Raw genomic sequence first — 21,366 nt, forward strand, 5'->3', positions numbered from 1 at the left:
TATATGGTAATTCGGAAATGCCCGAGCAAAGTCTGTCATCAAAGTATTTCTGTAGAATTGCCTCCCAGAACTGTTAAACCAGGGCTGCCCAAACTCAGTCCTGGAGGGCCGGTGTCCTGAAGAGTTTAGCTCCAACCCCAATTAAACACACCTGAACCAGCTAATCAAGCTCTTACTAGGCATACTAGAAACTTAAAGGCAGGTGTGTTGAGGCAAGTTGGAGCTAAACTCTGCAGGACACCGGCCCTCCAGGACCGAGTTTGGGCACCCCTGTCTTAAACGACTGCGTTCCCAAACAGCAGCATCCACCTCCGAAAGCAATGACCACATGCATTGCGTTTCGTCTGCTCGATCCGAGGTGCAAGCAATTTATTATATAGGAAAATTATTATATTCAGTAGCTTCTCCTACTTTTCTTAGTTATGTATAGTGCCAGTTTATCAGGAAGTGATGATTTTGTTCTCTTTGACTCGTTGGATGGAAATGGTGCTTGTTCGCAAATGTTTTGCGCGATATTCCAATTTTGCGCAGAAGTTAAATTCGCAACTTTGGATGGAAACCCGGCTATTGACTGCTGCTGCCGCCTTTATTTCTGCTGTGTGATTGGCTGTTAGATTAATCCAGATCAAGGAAAAATGTCCAGTTTATCATCATTCTCCACATATTTTATTGCGATCTCGATATACCATCCAGCTCTAGTTAGTTTATCCATCAGACTTATTTCACAAATTTTAATATTTACCCAACAAGTCACCCAGTAACAGCACAACCAAACACAAACTATTCTAAAAAATAATAACTATTATAATAACAAATTTGAAGTTTGTCCTGAAAGCAACTTTAAGACTGGTCCAATTTTATACAAGTAGTAAAAACACTGAATTGGTCGAGAATAGTAAAAAAAACAAAACAAACCGTCACTATAACCAACATTTTATTACAAACACCTACAGACTCAATCGGTGCTCGACCTCAAAATCATTAAATCAATTAAATACCATGGTAATCTTTTATCTCATACTGTGATACTGCCATAAACATTGAGTCGATGAGTTCACAGGCTCCTGAGGCCTAAACAGAAAATGTTATGAGCAGTTTGGGTTGCGTTTTAACATTCACAGAGTAACCTAAAAAAAAAAAAGAATATCAATCTCATTGTTGGAGAAGCTAAACTGAAATTCCAAGCATTTGCTACAGGCCTTAAAATGATGAGATTTCCTTTTGGACGACAGCAACACAAATTTACACCAAATATATGTAATAAATCATAAAAGCCCTAAAACCATCAGTGACGAACAGCAGTAATACAATCACCATTCATTGCATGAAGTGCAGCGACCGCAGTGAATGCTGTTGAATGACTCCAATGAATCAGTGTTTCTTTTAATTAGTTCATTGAAATGAAGCAAATTGTTTTGCTAACATAAATGAAGACATTTCAGAAAGGCATTTGATTAGACCATCTCAACTTGTGAGGCTGCAAGCATAATTAAAAGCAAAAAACATTGCATTTTGTCACTCTTCATGGCTACTTGTTGGAGAAAATAAAAAGCAGTTGAAGTAGTTTATCATCATGGCAGTTGTTCCAGATTCTTACAATAAGAGCCAACATGTCATGACCACTTGTAGTTTTATTGCAACTTATAACACAGATCAAACAAAAGACAAACAGAACGAATGGAAACAAAATGGCTACAAACACATTGTGTATTTACCAGAAGGAAACTCTCCTCTTAGTGTCACTGTACACAGACACAAACCGACAGGTAAAATGACGTTGACTGTACAATCACACTCTCAGTGACCACATATGGAATATAAAACAGTTCAATTCAATCAAACTGTATTTCTGTGAGGTTAAATAACAGAACGGGGCCACACTGGTCAAGACGAGTAACTCTACATTTATTCCCAAAACGAGTCCTAGAGGAACATTGCTGTGCCTGAGCCAGCGCACAGACAAGAACGAATGGGTTCAGTTCGTTAGGGTTTGGGGACTAAAGTCCGTCAAGAGATTTGGTACTCGGTTGGAGAACCATTTGGGACTCTTAATAAGCCAAAATAATCTAATCGACTTGTATGTGTTTGGGAAGACGGCGACAACGATCAACAGTGCATTTAAGAACGGAAATCTGCACAACCACAAGAATCAAAGAAAGCATTGAAGACAGACGTTCATGAGCATTTGAGTGCATCTGTGCAATCTCAATCTGCACAGGCCGGTTTAAAGAGTGAATGACCTCAAGAACATGGCAGAACGTTCCCGAACTCCAGCCACCATTATCACCACCGTAACTCATGCATCAACTTTAAAAACACCAAAGGAGAAGGACCTGAACGTGCCTGAAGTGGGAAATGATCCAATTTGTTTGTACCGGCAGAGTACGTTTGGTGCAAACCAATTAACAAGGTAAAACGTACATGTTAGTGTCTCTTTAAGAGCTCTAATTTCCAAATCCGATGCATTTTGATCACTAAACCACCGTCCCACCGAGTAGACCTACATTAGTCGTTCAGGATAGTAATCATTATTGACAAATACTGAGCTTGCCTTTTAGGGGTTGAAAAGTTATGAAACTGGTTACTTATTTTGCTTTAACCTTCATCTAAGCACAACCTTTAAATGGTATTTTGGTTCCTCCTCCAAATTTCAACAAACACAATCAAGCTGTTGGGTTGCCAGTCTTTAAAAAAAGCTTGGCAGCAAACTTGTTCAATGTCACACCAATGAAGGAGATTTCACTGCAATCCAAAGTATTTTCTCAATTCTAAAGCACTCAACTGTTTTTAATGCAAGAATTGCGTGATCTCATGGAAAGCTGGCTGAAGTCAGGGGTTCATGCGACTTATCTAAAAAGTGTCATTTTCACGATCCACAGAGTCTTAGTTATCGTTCTGGAATTATAAAATAAAACTAGGTGCATTAAAGGTCAGAGGATCTACTCTATATATCTCACGGTGAGCATGCATGTGTGTCCATGTTTAAGAATGGTCTCCATTGGCGCTGTCTCCATCGTCCTCTCCTTCCTCCTGCTCACCTTCCTCTTCCTCCTCATCATCCTCCCTTCCTCGACTCTTGATCTGCAAACCAAAAGCGACGGGTGAATACGAGCGAGTCGATACATGATTTCTGACGCTGTTGTTTGTCGTTCACTCACCTCCTCTTCCTCCAGCAGGTCTCCCTCATCCTCGTAGTCGTTCATTTCTGTGCTCTCGCGCTCTTTCTTGCCGCTGGAGTGCTGCGGTGAGACTTCATCTGGTTTAGTGCTCTTCACCTCTGTGCAGTAATGTGAGGAGAGCCTTTTTAGAAGTGGCTAGTTTGACTGGTTTTGTTCATTAGTGTGGCATGTACCTGATTTCTTGCTGTGGTCTCTCTCCATGCGCTCCAGGCTCTCCAGCAGATAGTCCACTTTGTGTTTAATCTGAGTCAGTTCCTTCTTAATGGTTTGTAGATCATCAGCTCTCACTGCACACAGACAGGGATATAAATGGTGGTCGCTAAACATCTCAGACATTGAGGTGCTTATTAGTCCAAATGTACACCGCGGTTCAAAAGTTGGCTGATAAGATTGTGACATTTGTGAAAGAAGTCTCTTCTGCTCACCAAAGCTGCATTTATTTGATCAAAAATAGATTTAAAACACTGAAATGTTATTACCGTTTAATATAACACTTTTCTATATGAATACATTTTAAAATGTAATTTATTTCAGAGACGCAAAGCTGAATTTTCAGCATCATAACTCTTCAGAGTCACATGATCTTCAGAAATCAGTCTAAGATGCTGATTTGCTACTCAAGAAACATTTCTGATTATTATCAATGTTGAAAACAATCATGATACACTGTCATTCAAACGTTTTATAAAAAGAAATGAATAATTTTTATAAAGGACACAATGTTTAAATTAAAGTGACAGTAAAGACAGTCTACTGTTACAAAAGACTATTTCAAATAAATGCTTTTCTTTTGAACTTTGTTCAAAGAATCCTGAAAAAAAAGCTAATATTTGCCAAATCATCAAACAGAAAACACTGAGAACTAAAAATATTACTACTAACCGAGCACCAAAATTATTAATGCAGCAAATCAGAATATTAGAATGATTTCTGAAGATCACATGACACCGAAGACTAGTAATGATGCTGAAAATTCAGCTTTATATCACAGGAATAATTAACATTTTACAATATCCGCAAACAGTTATTTTAAATTGTAATAATTTCACAATATTAATGTTTTTATTTCTGATCAAATAAATGCAGCCTTGAGCAGTATAGACTTTTCAAAAAGATGTAAAAAAAAATTATTCCAAACTTTTGACCCTGTAGTGTGCATATATCAGAACAATGTGGTTATAAAATGTCAATTTATGTATAATTATTTAGTAGTGAACAAAAACTTTAAATAAGAATAAAAAGGGAGGGATGTATCAAATGGAGAATATAGCACACAAACTGCGCCTCACTGGTACGGGACGTGCGCTGGCTGCTCTTAGAGGAGAAGCTGCTCTTGGTCCTGCGGCTGCCGCCGCTCACGCTCACTCGCGCCCGTTTGGAGGGAATCACCGCCCGCGAGAGAGGAGGAGGAGGAGGAGGGGGAACACGCGACGGGTACGAGTACATCCTGAAAACACACACTCAGATTAACACACACGTTCCTGGAATCGTGCAATCCCAGTTCAGACAGACATTAAAAGCCTTTAATGAATAATAATAAAAAAGCTCTTTGCAAAGCGTTTGATCAGTGAACCTGGAAGCGAGCTCACCTGTCATAGTAATCTCTCTGAAAGTCATAGTCCAGATCAAATGAAGAACTGTTGGAGGAGAAAGCAATTGAAGAATTAACAGGGGTGAAAATACTTGTACATAAAAATAAAAAAAATATATATAATAAACTATTAAATACAAACCTGTACATATCTCCTGCAGAGCGCTTAATAGTGTTTGGCCGATGGGGTTTTGGCTCACCAGCCAGATTAATATCTGAAAAAGCAGAAAGATTGAACACGCATGAAAAAAAAAGATAGATAAAGATAAAAGATATCACCTAGTAGTCACGAAATTGGTTGAAAGCATCAGCAAAATTGATAAAATGAATTTTTTAAAAATGGTGCTCATGCATAAGCATGTATCTTAAGGCATCCTAAACCTTACAGAATATTTCTTAGAGGACCAATCACTCTCGAGCAACCGAAGGTTAACAATCCCTACAAATAATGCCGTATTTACAAGTTTAGGGCACAAAATAGCAACACAACTTCGGAAATCCTGGACTTTCTTTGAGCTTCTACTTTGAGTTAAGACCACGTCAAATTAAAGATATTAGGCAGAAATGTCCTGATTTTTCAATCCACTATCCATATCAGGCTAAATATTGCAACACATCAAGACCACAACTAACTATAACTGACTGACTAACTAAAATACTGGATACATTTTGCATCAAATAAATTACTGAGATTTAAGATTACGACTGTTTTTGCATTGTGCGAATAATACTTATTACTTAACACAATAATTTTATTTTCACAATGAAACAATGAGAATTTGATTGGAAGCATAAACTGTCATAAAAATTGTGACAATACAAAATAAAATAAAATCCTGCTTTTTTTTTTTTTAAGTAAAAATAATTCCTTTTGATTTTTGATGAACAAATTCTTGACAGGTTTTGTGAGATTAACCAAGGCCTGCACATATACCAAGACAGTTCACTCACATTACCACGAATGGAAGAAAGTATAATGCAGAATGACAAAATAAGTCCCGCCTTCTAAATAAAACAACCAATCTCCTATTGGTTAAGTCATTGCATTATTGCAGCTGCCATTATTATCTTACTTCAGAAACAGACCTATGCTTGGGATTACACATGCGCAAATTTAGTTGACGATTTGAAATGTGCCATTTAAATGTTCAGTTTGGCCTGCAGATTTCAGTATTTCCCCATTCAAGTAGAACGAGTTGGTCTTGCATGTTTGGAGGCATTGTAAATATGGCCGCCAAGACCATTGACTTACCTTAAAAAAAGGACTTTGAATTAGCTTAAATAGGAAAAGCCCTTCAAATAATTGAAACATCCTTGGAAAACGAAGGTAAGAAATTAATCTCCAATGACCTGCATCAATGAGATCTTCACAGTGGGACGTCACTCTACTTACCGAGCACCTGTCCGACGATCATCCGCCCGTCTTCGCCAGCAACAGCAGCTCTGGCGTTCCTCTCGTTGACGTACTGGACGAAGGCGAAGCCTTTGTGCACAGAGCAGCCCACGATCTTCCCATACTTACTGAAGATGGCCTCCACGTCAGCCTTGGTCACCAGCATGGTGTTGAGGTTCCCGATGAAGACCCGGGAGTTCAGGGAACGCGGATCCGTCTTGTTGGTGACATTGCTGGCCATCAGGCTGCTGGTTGTGGGGGAAAGTCTGGGCAAAAAGAGAGGAATAGAGGGGTGCAGAAGATCGACAGAGACAGGAAGGACAAATGAGAAATTAGCGTGTCGATAACATCACCGGCCTCCATAACTACATTTCCATCCAAAATTGCAAAGTTAACATAAAACGGTGTATCACATGAAACATTTGCAAATAAAGCACAGTTTCCAGTCCATATGTTCAAGAGAACAGAATCTTCACTTCCTGGTAAACTGGTGCAATATATCCGTAATAAAAATGGACGTTGGTGCAAATGCAACAGATGAAACGTATTAACAATCGTTGCCATGTAATCTTGGTCTAATGTGTGGGAATGCAATGGTTTGAAACCGTTCTAGGAGGTAAATATACCAAATTATTTTGATTAGACTTTGCACAGCCATTTCAGAATTACTCTATATTTTAGATGGTGTGTAATGCGATTGGTCCACTGGTTAGTCCAGTTATCCAATCCTGTGATTGGATGTTTTTGTGCATCAAGGGATTTGTTCGATACATGCATTTCTATTGGAGGTTATGTGCACGACTTCTAATTGTACTAAAAAAAAAAAACTTCAATTGAGCACTTTTTTTTTTTTGTGCATTAAGATTTTACATGCATGCGACTTTAAACAATTATCTGATTTTGTCATCCAATCCTGTGATTGGATGTTTTTGTGCATCAAGGGATTTGTTCGATACATGCATTTCTATTGGAGGTTATGTGCACGACTTCTAATTGTACTAAAAAAAAAAAACTTCAATTGAGCACTTTTTTTTTTGTGCATTAAGATTTTACATGCATGCGACTTTAAACAATTATCTGATTTTGCATAAAAATACATGGATGGAAACAGCTAGTGAGACCGGATTCGTTCTGGAAATCTAGTCAACATGAAACAGTATTTGCAACCCATTTTTCTTTCATAATAGCATTTACTGATAAATTACTTGCAATAAGACAAATATGTATTATTAAAGTAAATGGGGCCAATTTTGGTTTCACATGGACTTTCTCTGTTTAAAATGGAATCACATGAAAATTACAGCCTAGATCAATGCTTAAACATTTCCAATTACTCCACTATTATGAACATTACCAAAGAACAAGGCTTTTGAGTGAACAAACATGAAGATATACGCAGTTCGTAACAATCAAAATAAAATAATTTACATTCGTTTCATAGTTATATCAACTAATATGTTTAAAATAAGAGCCACGGCAGTCATATGAAGCTTCCCTGTGCTATAATGTGCATAGCTATGCATTTAAAATCAAGAGATTCATGAGTGTATGTTGTAGTCTTATGCAGTTTGTTGGCCAAATGCGCCACAGGGGACGGCGTTCACATCTGTATGCTGGGTGGGAAATGTGGTAATGTATGACCTGCTGAGACATCACACTTGTAAACTAAAATGCGGAAGTGAAACTAAATGCCTACTGCATTCTAGCTTAAATATAGAGGCCTTATAGTATTGGTTTATGGGTATGACAAGAGCAAAATGTGAAGAAATGCACTAACAAGTGAATTTACTGAGGAAAATGTATCTGGTTATGTGTGTGTGTGGATCATTTTCTGTGCTTACTACACGTTTAAAGGTAAACTGGTATGTTTAAGCTGGACTGGTCAGTGTTTTGGAGGTATTTTTGGACACTTGGGACACGTGGCTACCTGACCGCCACATAACGTGCACGTTGAGATATTTAAGTGTGCTGAGGGGGATGTTGGGGGTTGAATAGTCAGAACTCACTCCATTCTGTCTGTAATTCAGGCCGAGTCGTCTGTCTGCCTGATTCTGTTGGAGAGAAGAGGGTTGTTATTGGACACCGTTGAGCTGCTGCTCAGCAGTGCATTGTGGGTGAAAGTCGTACTGCGTGGGGGGGTGATGTAACCCACCAGACTTTCACGGACATCACACCAATCTCAACACTTTCCCAAGGTCAAACAAGCAGGCTACTGTTCAGATGCTGCCACCCAGTGGTTGGTATACACAACGTGAAGCAAAGAAAATGGACTCCAGACAAATATCCCAAAGTGAAAAAAGATCAGCCATGACACCATAATATTATATAAACCCACTTAATGTCACATGATCCCCATCTAAAACCCTTTCATTTCAAAGTGTCAAATAGAGTGACGTTTCCCAGTCATGTGACGCAATCAAATCCTGCGCTAATGGAAAAAATTTAATAAACTCACATTGCCACCAACAGATTAAAAAGGTCTATCAAACGATGCCATCGGCACAGCTTAAGACGCACCATTAAGTTTGCTTTACCGCTGAGCAAAAAGATGAATATCAGTGTGTCTGTAGGAAATTTTAACTTTATATGGATGAAAGAGGGTGAAACAGTCACTATGGACCAATTATAGAGCGAGTCAGAGGTCTACGCAAATTAAAATATCCTCAGGCACCATGCTAGATATCAGAACAATAAACATGAATTTAAGGAAAATTAGGCCCTGTATGTTTCTATAACATAATAAGTTGCACAATAACAGCTACCTTTGCTTCAAGTTAAAGCAATTTTAGTCAAGACTATTTCTCAATATTTCAATTATAGTACAGAATTATTCTATAAAGTCAAGATTATGTTGCAGCTACCATTGTTTTCACCACTGCCAATTGAAGATTCAATGGCGTAAATGTGGGTATTTTAGAATACATTTTAATGCCATTTAATGGAAAAACAATGAGTTTAAAATATGAAATTTAGATGTTTGTTCTTGCTCTTACAACAAATTTACCATGGCAAGATGAAGACTCATTTGCACTCATCCAGAACACAACTGTACATGGACAGAAAATGTGTCTAAATGACACATACTTAAAAAAAAAATACAGCCTAGATCAATACTTAAACATTTCCAATTACTCCACTATTATGAACATTACCAAAGAACAAGGCTTTTGAGTGAACAAACATGAAGATATACGCAGTTCGTAACAATCAAAATAAAATAATTTACATTCGTTTCATAGTTATATCAACTAATATGTTTAAAATAAGAGCCACGGCAGTCATATGAAGCTTCCCTGTGCTATAATGTGCATAGCTATGCATTTAAAATCAAGAGATTCATGAGTGTATGTTGTAGTCTTATGCAGTTTGTGCTTAAACATTTCCAATTACTCCACTATTATGAACATTACCAAAGAACAAGGCTTTTGAGTGAACAAACATGAAGATATACGCAGTTCGTAACAATCAAAATAAAATAATTTACATTCGTTTCATAAAGTTATATCAACTAATATGTTTAAAATAAGAGCCACGGCAGTCATATGAAGCTTCCCTGTGCTATAATGTGCATAGCTATGCATTTGAAATCAAGAGATTCATGAGTGTATGTTGTAGTCTTATGCAGTTTGTTGGCCAAATGCGCCACAGGGGACGGCGTTCACATCTGTATGCTGGGTGGGAAATGTGGTAATGTATGACCTGCTGAGACATCACACTTGTAAACTAAAATGCGGAAGTGAAACTAAATGCCTACTGCATTCTAGCTTAAATATAGAGGCCTTATAGTATTGGTTTATGGGTATGACAAGAGCAAAATGTGAAGAAATGCACTAACAAGTGTTGCACTCATCCAGAACACAACTGTACATGGACAGAAAATGTGTCTAAATGACACATACTTAAAAAAAAAAAAACAACTAGTCAACATTTGAAGTGGATCAAAAAAAAGTTCAAAGTAGTCCTAAGACAAGAACGCATTTTGGTTTCAGGTTTTAGGACAACTCTGATGAAAGGTTTTGATCCACTTCAAATATTGACTAGTGTAGTAGACATAAAATTATAATTTTCCTGTATATTACATTACCATTAAACCAAAAATAAGGCTAGACCTCAGTGTCAAAAACTGGGATTCTCTCTAGGAGTGGTTTAGCAAAATGTAGCGTGTCTTTGAACGTTAAGCCTCTGAAGCGTGTGGTTTAGTGTTCTGCTGGCCTGTTTGCTCAAGCTTATTTAGACCATGAACGTTTTTCTAATTGTACTAAAGAAAAAAAAAATCCACAAGACTACTAATAAAGTATTTGTTACTCTACGGCAGTTTTAAAGGTGATAGAAGTAGGTAAAGGCTACACACAGCAAATGGGAGGCTAGTCTGAATGAAACACTTTTCAGGAAGATTGGTGCAGAAGTGGAGAATAAAAGAAAAAACAACTTACGGATTGACGTGGGTCAAAAAAGCTGCCTCAAACTACAAAAAAAAAAAAAAAAAAGCAAAATGAATAAAATCAGAAATTAACATCTTTTGCTCCCTAAAGCAGGGAAACGTTTTAGTTTTTTTACTTTTTTACTCTTTAGGGTTGAGACCTGAAACCTCCATGACAGGACTAATCTTTCTGAGACAAATTTGGTGTAAAATTTGGACTTGAGAATAGAATAGAAGTGTGACCTGCATGAATTTAAAGAGCTAAATGTGTGTGTTGTATGCAAAGGCATTAAAGGAATGGTTCACCCAAAACTGAAAAAAGCAAAATGAATAAAATCAGAAATTAACATCTTTTGCTCCCTAAAGCAGGGAAACGTTTTAGTTTTTTTACAACCGAGATCTTTAGGGTTGAGACCTGAAACCTCCATGACAGGACTAATCTTTCTGAGACAAATTTGGTGTAAAATTTGGACTTGAGAATAGAATAGAAGTGTGACCTGCATGAATTTAAAGAGCTAAATGTGTGTGTTGTATGCAAAGGCATTAAAGGAATGGTTCACCCAAAACTGAAAATTCTGTCATTAATTACTCACCCTCGTGTCGTTCCAAACCTATAAGACCTTCGTTCATCTTCGGAACACAAATTAAGATATTTTTGATGAATTCTGGCAGATCTCTGACCCTCCCATAGACAGCAAGGGTCCTTACACGATCAACGTCCAGAAACGTAGCAAGGAGATCGGTAAAATAATCTGTGTGAAATCAGCGGTTCAACCGCAATTTTACAAAGCTACGAGAATACTTTGTGCACAAAAGAAAAAAAAAAAACGACTTTATTCAACAATTTGTCTCCGCCATTTTGGAGAATATCCACTGAACGCAAACAGCGTATGCTATTCTCTGTCAGCCGCAACGCACGGATACTTTTTCTACGTTGTTTGTGCTGTGATTTGAACGAAAACAACGTATCCGTGCGGCTGACAGAGAATAGCATACGCTGTTTGCGTTCAGCCGATACTCTCTAAAATGGCGCCAGGGAGACGTATTGTTGAATAAAGTCGGGTTTTTTTGTGCACAAAAAGTATTCTCGCAGCTTCATAATATTACAGGTGAGCCCCTGATGTCACTTGGATTATTTTACCGATCTCCTTGCTACGTTTCTGGACGTTGATCGTGTAAGGACCCTTGCTGTCTATGGAGGGTTAGAGAGCTGCCAGAATGCATAAAAAATATCTTAATTTTTGTTCTGAAGATGAACGACGGTCTTACGGGTTTGGAACGACACGAGGGCGAGTAATTAATGACAGAATTGTCATTTTGGGGTGAACTAACCCTTTAACATCAGCATGTGGGGTTCAGTCTAGACCAGGGTTTCCCGAAGCGTGGGCTGCATATTTTGCGACAAATCATTCACACACAAACACAAAGGCATTGCAATGCAACAACACTGGATGTTTTTTGTGCACAAAAAGTATTCTCGCAGCTTCATAATATTACAGGTGAGCCCCTGATGTCACATGGATTATTTTACCGATCTCCTTGCTACGTTTCTGGACGTTGATCGTGTAAGGACCCTTGCTGTCTATGGAGGGTTAGAGAGCTGCCAGAATGCATAAAAAATATCTTAATTTTTGTTCTGAAGATGAACGACGGTCTTACGGGTTTGGAACGACACGAGGGCGAGTAATTAATGACAGAATTGTCATTTTGGGGTGAACTAACCCTTTAACATCAGCATGTGGGGTTCAGTCTAGACCAGGGTTTCCCGAAGCGTGGGCTGCATATTTTGCGACAAATCATTCACACACAAACACAAAGGCATTGCAATGCAACAACACTGCATCACGCCCATGTCATTAAACACTGTTCTTACTACAGCTGTAGTGATGTTGCATTTTGCTGCTTTGTAGATTAAAATGGGAAATGGGTCCAGTCTTACTTCACACTTGCTTGTGGTGTAAAAGTAAATTACAATATGTACACAATCATTTATATATTTCCCCCCTTGCATTCTATAATCAAATTGTTGTTCTTGTTCAAATAAAAACCATACGATTAAACATTAAAGTGAAAGTGATGGAGATCACGCCCATGTCATTAAACACTGTTCTTACTACAGCTGTAGTGATGTTGCATTTTGCTGCTTTGTAGATTAAAATGGGAAATGGGTCCAGTCTTACTTCACACTTGCTTGTGGTGTAAAAGTAAATTACAATATGTACACAATCATTTATATATTTCCCCCCTTGCATTCTATAATCAAATTGTTTTTCTTGTTCAAATAAAAACCATACGATTAAACATTAAAGTGAAAGTGATGGATAGGTTGGTTATCCATACCCAATATATAGGCGCATGTACGATTCTTATGTTTGGGAACCCATGATCTACACACATATTACAGCTAAAAACGCAATATGATCCTGATGTGTGCCTATAGTGGGGAACTGTGAGGGGAACATGATTTGGTGCATTTCACATACAAGATACCCATTTACTGAAGACAAAATAAGAAACACTTGCATTTTCAACATCAAGCACAGAAAGACCAAGCTAAACCAAACCACTTTCTAATGTGAAATTGCATTGAAAAAAAACTGTTCAAGACACATTATCAGTCGGTGTTGGGGAGGAGGGGGCAAACATAGCATTCTCATTTCTTCAGACATTCTACAACACAACTAGAAGAGTTGCATGGGCTGAATTCTGGATTACATACAAATATGATATTATTTTGCACACATACAGCATGGGGGCACTTGAGCAAAGGCAGTAATGGTGTCTTTGACCCACTGGGCCTTCTTCAAACATGTCTTTAATATTAATGCAACCAGCTCAATTCAGCATTCTTGATGTACTTTTAATGGAAAGATTACCGTTTAGCTACATGATTCAAATGTAAAACGTGTTAAACGGTCCATGCATTGATATAAATGATTGCATGAGACAGAAAACGTGTTTTCTCAGTCCATTAAAAGTGCCGAGACAATTCAAAACCTGCAAAAACGTCGCCTGAAAAATCAATCGCCACATTCAAAGCAACGCGCCTCAAAAATACCGCCCAAATAATCGCATTAAAAAGGACAAGCTCAGTCCAAATGTCTACAGCCGAATAAAAACAGTCTGTCACGTTAAAAATGGACATAAAACGCGTTATATTCTGAATCCTGAACATGGAGGGAAAAACGACCCCATCTTGAAAACACAACCAGCGGTCCATACGAGCCATTTCCTCCACATTACCTTCAAAAAATCAAACAAACCAACTGTGCTGCAAAAATGGGGTGAAAAATAACTCCTACTTTGAAAAATGAAATAAAAATCGTGCGGTCCTCTCAAAGCAAATACGCGGTTCACTGCGCTACCGTCACAAAATGTACGCCACCAAAGCCAAGCAGAAAACGACCAGAAAAATGCATTAAAAATAAAAAAAAAAAAAAACTATGAAAGTTACTGAACATCTACTTAAAACAAAGCCATTGAATGATAATTGCTAATCACAATTTTATTGATGAACATAATTTATTTGAAATTCTGACTCAGTACAGGAAATTATGGCAAGAGGAATGCTAAACTGCTAACAGTTTATTGTACTTTATACAACGGTATTGTTAATGTAATGTAAAACACATAAAGTAAGCAAGTCATGCATTGTGATGTTCTAACGATGCATGGGGTAAGTCGTCACAATGGAAACTAAAATGTTTTTCAGCAAACAATTCATGAACAGCAACAACTCAGCATGCAAAATCCCTGCTTTTGACTCAAAACTTAAAATGTACGACTATTCGTGACAGTTGCTAGCTAACTTACCAACAATGCAAAAGAATTGACAAAAAGAAAAGAAAAAAAGATGCTACTTCAAGTTTTGCTTCCATAATCAAAGTTAACAAGCTAACACGTCAATGAGCTACACTTTTAGAGGAAATCAGGATTGGAGATCACCACTTCAGCTTTCGGGAGTGACAACCTGCAACAAATCAATCATTCATTTCTGTGAATATTTCCCAATTGTATTTGAATGCGACTAAAAAATGTAGTAACATTTAGAAGAGGCTACCCTTCTTGTCGCTCGTCTTGCTGCGTTGGCGTGGACGAGTGAAGTCAAAGTGCAAAGACGACGATGACGACGAGTCAGGAGTCTTCAAAACCTCTTCAAGTTTCACCTGCTCCTGATTCTCCTGCGGTGAAAGAAAGTAATACATTCTTAAAATTGACAAATTTGGTGAAAATTTGCTGTAAATGGTATATTTGGTTCTCTTTCTCCAAAATATAAACACTTTTCCGTTGAGAACTTGTGCATTTGGTGGATAAAGTATTATTTAAAGACCCAATGTCTAAACTTAACAACTACCTTAATAGCTATTAATAAGCAGCAAATTGGGAGTTTATTGAGGCGAAACTCATGATTCATTTTGTTAATAGTGAGAATTGGACATTAAAGGTGCAATATGTAATTATTATTATTTTTTAAAATATCCAAAAACCACTAGAACAGTGTTATATATTTCCTGACTTGTGTACTTACATTATCCCAAATGTTTCAAAGAATGTTTAAATCCAGAGAAATAAGCTATTTTATCTAGTGGCACGGACCGTGTCCATAGTGTCATCGTGTCGCCTGCCAATGACGTCCTAACCCCTCGATTTCAACACCAAATACGCTTTAATATGTTATGTGTTTTATTATACAGGTGACGACCACACAGAGTAGCATTATAACAGAACTTTCGAACGTATCTAGTAGGGCTGCACGATTAATCGAATGCGATTGTCGTGCGCATTTTGTTAGTAAAGCCGGTTCTGTAATCCGCAGGAAATCATCATCACGTGCTTTCAGATGGAGCAGCATTTACTACACAGAGCCGTAGTTCACTGACAAGCTACGCAAAAAAAAAATTGCAGATGATTTTATTGGTGCGATTATGAAATTGAAAGAAATCATTGGCGATAATGACAGCTGTTTGTACTGCTTCTCAGTGAACTACGGCTCTGTGAAGTAAATGCTGCTCCGTCTGAAAGCATGTGAAAATACCACATTTAATAACATATTTTTACTCCAAACTCACTTCATAACGTCACTCCGATAAACCGTATATTGCCATAGTCATGTGTTTATTAGTCACGTTGAATCAATGAAAGCAGTTGAATCTTCTGTTTATTCAGCTGCAGCGATAGGCATTTTCTGGGTTTCTTCTGCGGGGCGTATTTGGAGTTTCTCTGGCCTTTGGATGGAGATTTACTGCTGATCACAGAACCGTGCTTCACTGAAAGATACGCATGACAATCACAGCTTCTGTCGAATCACGATCTCAATTCCATTTCGATTGATCGTGCAGCCCTAGTATCTAGTATGATAAAACAGCGCTGCTTTACCCCACATACTCACGACCGGAAGGAGCGGAAGCGCTCGACTGTGGCATAATAAAAGCTCCGCTGCTTTCCAGCCGTGTGTCACTCTCGTCTCTCTTTAGCAATTGCTTCAGCGGCCTTGTTTCACTTCGACAGCTTTCCGCCTCACTCTGCTTCATACTACGATGTTAATAAATCTTTAATACATTAGCTCATCCATGAACATGATTCCTGCCCGAGTCCTGTCAGATTGCATCAGATGTGGGGATTAAGACCACAACTCCCATTATTCCACACTCAGTCACGGCGTAATCAAATTACGCCTTTGTTTCTTTTGAATATGTGCCCTTTAATGGCGAAAACTTACTTATTGTACCTTTAAAAGAAAGTGTGACCAAATATACATAGTGTTAATATATAACTTTTAAGTACACATAAATTAACCTAGGAGGTAGCTAAATATCTGTTTACAAAAAAGTGTTTAAGGCCATTATTTATGAAAAGTGCCTGTTACTTACATCAGATGGGCTTTGTTGGAGTCTGGTTTTGAGTTTAGGTGTGTTTTGGCTGTGCTTCTCCTTCTCTCTCTCCCTCTGTTGAAGGATAGCACTGCGAGTGGCTCTGTACTCCAGAGCGAAGTCACTGAGAGTCTTACAAAACACCTCTGCACTCGTTTCTCTCACCATGGTACGCGAATAACCGAGGAAGAGCAGGAACGAGTGGAATCTAAATGCAAGATAAAACTAATTGTTGATTTGGCTAAATGAGGGTAAAAAAAAACTATTTGCATGTGGTTCAATGCAAATGTTTCAATGACAATTAGCTATGGCCTGTTGTTGCATTTTGTTTTAACCAACTCGTTTTACCTGTTGATGACTCTGCGGTGAACGGCTCGAAGCACCTTCAATCTCTCCCCGCAGTCTTTCAGAAACTGGGCAAGCCTCTGATGGAGCGTTGCCTCTTCTCCACCTTCCTCTTTTCTTCCTCCACATTTCTTCTTCTTCCCATCCTTCTCAAGTAGTCGCTTCACTGAAAGATACGCATGACAATCACAGCTTCTGTCGAATCACGATCTCAATTCCATTTCGATTGATCGTGCAGCCCTAGTATCTAGTATGATAAAACAGCGCTGCTTTACCCCACATACTCACGACCGGAAGGAGCGGAAGCGCTCGACTGTGGCATAATAAAAGCTCCGCTGCTTTCCAGCCGTGTGTCACTCTCGTCTCTCTTTAGCAATTGCTTCAGCGGCCTTGTTTCACTTCGACAGCTTTCCGCCTCACTCTGCTTCATACTACGATGTTAATAAATCTTTAATACATTAGCTCATCCATGAACATGATTCCTGCCCGAGTCCTGTCAGATTGCATCAGATGTGGGGATTAAGACCACAACTCCCATTATTCCACACTCAGTCACGGCGTAATCAAATTACGCCTTTGTTTCTTTTGAATATGTGCCCTTTAATGGCGAAAACTTACTTATTGTACCTTTAAAAGAAAGTGTGACCAAATATACATAGTGTTAATATATAACTTTTAAGTACACATAAATTAACCTAGGAGGTAGCTAAATATCTGTTTACAAAAAAGTGTTTAAGGCCATTATTTATGAAAAGTGCCTGTTACTTACATCAGATGGGCTTTGTTGGAGTCTGGTTTTGAGTTTAGGTGTGTTTTGGCTGTGCTTCTCCTTCTCTCTCTCCCTCTGTTGAAGGATAGCACTGCGAGTGGCTCTGTACTCCAGAGCGAAGTCACTGAGAGTCTTACAAAACACCTCTGCACTCGTTTCTCTCACCATGGTACGCGAATAACCGAGGAAGAGCAGGAACGAGTGGAATCTAAATGCAAGATAAAACTAATTGTTGATTTGGCTAAATGAGGGTAAAAAAAAACTATTTGCATGTGGTTCAATGCAAATGTTTCAATGACAATTAGCTATGGCCTGTTTTGGCATTTTGTGTTAACCAACTCGTTTTACCTGTTGATGACTCTGCGGTGAACGGCTCGAAGCACCTTCAATCTCTCCCCGCAGTCTTTCAGAAACTGGGCAAGCCTCTGATGGAGCGTTGCCTCTTCTCCACCTTCCTCTTTTCTTCCTCCACATTTCTTCTTCTTCCCATCCTTCTCAAGTAGTCGGAGTTGATCCCAGCATGCTTTGCAAAGCGATTCAAGCTGCGAGAGATTCAGCTGCACTTGTGTGTAGTCACACTAGCCGCCAGCGTGTGAATGTTTATCAGAGACAGGAAAAGAGGGATAAAGACAAGAGAAGGAAACACGATCAAACAGGATACAAATTAACTGGATATCATTCAAACCTGCCTGGATTCCCTGTTGAAAAAACAGCATATGCTGGTTAGGTATGTTTTGATGCTGGGATGCTGGTTTATGCTGTTCCTTTGCTGGTTAAAACTGGTCCGTTGCTGGTTTAAGCTGGTTCTTTGCTGGTTTATGCTGGTCATTTGCTAGTTTATGCTGTTCCTTTGCTGGTTAAAACTAGTCCTTTGCTGGTTTAAACTGGTTCTTTGCTGGTTTATGCTGTTCCATGCTGTTCCTTTGCTGGTTAAAACTGGTCCTTTGCTGGTTTAAGCTGGTTCTTTGCTGGTTTATGCTGGTCCTTTGCTGGTTTATGCTGTTCCTTTGCTGGTTAAAACTAGTCCTTTGCTGGTTTAAGCTGGTTCTTTGCTGGTTTATGCTGTTCCATGCTGGTTAAAACTGGTCCTTTGCTGGTTTAAGCTGGTTCTTTGCTGGTTTATGCTGGTCCTTTGCTGGTTAAAACTGGTTCTTTGCTGGTTTAAGCTGGTTCTTTGCTGGTTTATGCTGGTTTAAGTTGCTGAGCACATGACCAGCATAAACCAGCAAAGGACCAGCATAAACCAGCTTAAACCAGCAAAGGACCCGTTTAAACCAGCACATGACGAGCATAAACCAGCATAAACCAGCAAAGGGCCAGCATAAACCAGCAAAGGACCAGCATAAACCAGCAAAGGGCCAGCATAAACCAGCAAAGGACCAGTTTAAACCAGCACATGACCAGCATAAACCAGCAAAGGGCCAGCATAAACCAGCAAAGGACCAGTTTTAACCAGCAAAAGGACCAGCATAAACCAGCAAAGGGCCAGCATAAACCAGCATCCCAGCGTCAAAACATACCTAACCAGCATATGCTGTTTTTTTCAAGAGGGTTAACTCAGAAAAAAGATTATGCATTTTTACCAGTCAAAACTCTTGACGCAATATTATACCATTTCCATAGTTTAGAATTCTAATGAAGTAATCAAAACTAAATTAAAAAAGAATACTACTAATAAAGTGAGCTTGTATCTGTTTTGTCTAGATTCTAGCTCTGTTCACTCTGGATGCTCTTTCAACCAAGTTCATGAGGTAAATACATCGTAAAGATTTCTGGTTCATATAGTATCGGAAAATGTTAGCTGTTGAGCGAACGAGTCAGTTGTGAACATAGACTGTAAAAAAAGGATGACGCACCTTCACTCTCTTCCTTGGTTAAAGTAATGTGTTTATATTCCTATAGTTGTTATATTATCACAGCAACTACAGAATTACCACAACAGATTAATTCAAGTACTTTACTATAGTATGTATAAATTACTATAGTATTTTTTTCTTGTGGGTATTGCACAAAACATGCAAACATAGCCTCGTACCTTGCTGGCTTTTGTGACAGCAGTGATGTCGGAGAACAGATCAGAGGATTGTGGGTAAAGCTGGAGCAATAGCACACAAACGTGATGAAGCAGAGGCTGCCGGCCTTGTGTGTCTCTCACCTGAGAGAGTTTGCTCAGGTAACTCAACTCAAACCCCCTCGCCTGTGAAAAACACACACCATCATGCAACATGACTGCACACAGCCTTATACGCTCATCCTCACCTTACAGCCGTTCAGAAAGTTGCCGACGGCCAGCACAGTCGCAAGTATGCAGCGGAGTGTCTGATTGGCTGCCAGCTGCTCCATGGCAAGCTTCAGATGGAAGAGCGGCTCTGCGGATTCCTGTTTAGATGCATAAGCAAAGCGTGGAACAGGGCTGCACAAAAAACAAACACTACAAATGACCTGACATGACAGAAAACAGCAGTTCAGTTCTCTCGCCATCAGTTCATTTGTTTATCTCAGTTGATGATTTCATTCAAATAATGTCAAGCACTGTACCTGCCGGGACAGTTTTCCAGTACAGATTTGACTCATACAATGAACCTGAGCTCATGAGAATGCCTCAATAATATGATTTTAATGGAAAACCCAACGGTCAGTAAAACGATTGTATGAAAGTGTACACATGAGATCATACGAATTGTGACCCTGGACCATAAAACCAGTCATAAGGGTCCAATTTTTGAAATTGAGATTAATGCGTCATCTGAAAGCTGAATACATAAGCTTTCCATTGATGTGTGGTTTGTTAGGACAAAAGACAGGACAATGTTTGGCTGAGATACAACTATTTGAAAATCTGGAATCTGAGGGTGCAAAAAAATCTAAATACTGAAAAAATCTCCTTTAAAGTTGTCCAAATGAAGTTCTTAGCAATGCATATTACAATCAAAAATAAAGTTTTGATATATTTACGGTAGGAAATGTACAAAATATCTTTATGGAACATGATCTTTACTTAATATCCTAATGATTTTTGGCCTAAAAGAAAAATCGATCATTTTGACCCATACAGTGTTTTTTTTTTTTTTGGCTATTGCTACAAATATACCCCAGCGACTTAAAGGAACACTCCACTATTTTTGAAAATAGGCTCATTTTCCAACTCCTCTAGAGTTAAACAGTTGAGTTTGACCGTTTTCGAATCCATTCAGCCGATCTCCGGGTCTGGCGGTAGCACTTTTAGCTGTAGCTTAGCATAGATCATTGAATCTGATTAGACCGTTAGCATCTCGCTCAAAAATGACCAAAGAGTTTCTATATTTTTCCTATTTAAATCTTGACTCTTCTGTAGTTGGGTCATTCTATGGAAACGTCCACTTTTCTGTCCCTAGCCTTTACAGAAATATTACACTTGAAAAATACTTTAGGGTTACAGTTTTTTTATATTTTAAAATAAAACAATGTGTTATTTGAACAATAACACCTTCTTGAGCCATCAATGTGGCAATATTTATTTTTTATTAATTATAAAGAATTCCAAGCACGACAAAACTGCTCGTCCCCACAGCCATGTACAGAGGAAAAGTGCTTTATTTTGAGGTCAAAAACAGGGTTTTCTACCATTTAAAATGCAATGATGTATTCATAACTATCAAATATATGATGTAAATGACATAAAAAAACTAAATGCCAAATAAATATTATAAAATATATAATGAAAGTAGTGGTCCCCTGGAGTTGTGTCACTGGTGTTACCGTTTAACAAAAATCTTTTATTTTGAAATAAAAATCACACTGATGACTTCCTTCCTCACAT

General features: G+C 38.5%; 2 protein-coding genes across 4 annotated transcripts in view; both read right to left on the reverse strand.

Moving 5' to 3' along the window:
- Nucleotides 1-1,613: 1,613 nt before the first annotated feature.
- On the reverse strand, nt 1,614-10,684 carry hnrnpc (heterogeneous nuclear ribonucleoprotein C). 3 transcript variants are annotated; one of them, XM_016252100.1, is made up of 9 exons: nt 10,597-10,684; nt 8,170-8,214; nt 6,164-6,429; nt 4,913-4,985; nt 4,769-4,816; nt 4,469-4,626; nt 3,353-3,466; nt 3,159-3,277; nt 1,614-3,081 (listed from the first exon to the last, which is right to left on the reverse strand). In XM_016252100.1, the coding sequence occupies exons 2-9, from the start codon at nt 8,172-8,174 to the stop codon at nt 2,983-2,985; spliced, it is 882 nt and encodes a 293-aa protein (XP_016107586.1). In that variant the 5' UTR covers nt 8,175-8,214; nt 10,597-10,684; the 3' UTR covers nt 1,614-2,982. The 3 variants fall into 3 exon arrangements, with proteins under 3 accessions (XP_016107586.1, XP_016107588.1, XP_016107587.1); XM_016252102.1 differs by lacking the exon at nt 10,597-10,684 and adding an exon at nt 9,168-9,202; XM_016252101.1 differs by lacking the exon at nt 10,597-10,684 and adding an exon at nt 8,619-8,955.
- A 3,812-nt stretch (nt 10,685-14,496) lies between these two features.
- Nucleotides 14,497-21,366, reverse strand: part of LOC107566594 (FH1/FH2 domain-containing protein 3) — a 21,205-nt gene continuing 14,335 nt past the window's right edge. Inside the window, exons 4-10 of the mRNA XM_016252085.1 lie at nt 19,827-19,946; nt 19,603-19,764; nt 17,916-18,145; nt 17,623-17,775; nt 16,454-16,526; nt 14,644-14,764; nt 14,497-14,553 (exon numbers count right to left, since the gene is read on the reverse strand). Of these exons, the coding sequence (XP_016107571.1) occupies nt 14,525-14,553; nt 14,644-14,764; nt 16,454-16,526; nt 17,623-17,775; nt 17,916-18,145; nt 19,603-19,764; nt 19,827-19,946 (888 nt within the window). The 3' untranslated portion in view covers nt 14,497-14,524. The remainder of the gene's footprint in view (nt 14,554-14,643; nt 14,765-16,453; nt 16,527-17,622; nt 17,776-17,915; nt 18,146-19,602; nt 19,765-19,826; nt 19,947-21,366) is intronic.

Source organism: Sinocyclocheilus grahami, unplaced genomic scaffold (genome assembly GCF_001515645.1).
Source record: "Sinocyclocheilus grahami isolate Dianchi unplaced genomic scaffold, SAMN03320097.WGS_v1.1 scaffold1087.1, whole genome shotgun sequence".
NCBI classification, from domain to species: Eukaryota; Metazoa; Chordata; class Actinopteri; order Cypriniformes; family Cyprinidae; genus Sinocyclocheilus; species Sinocyclocheilus grahami.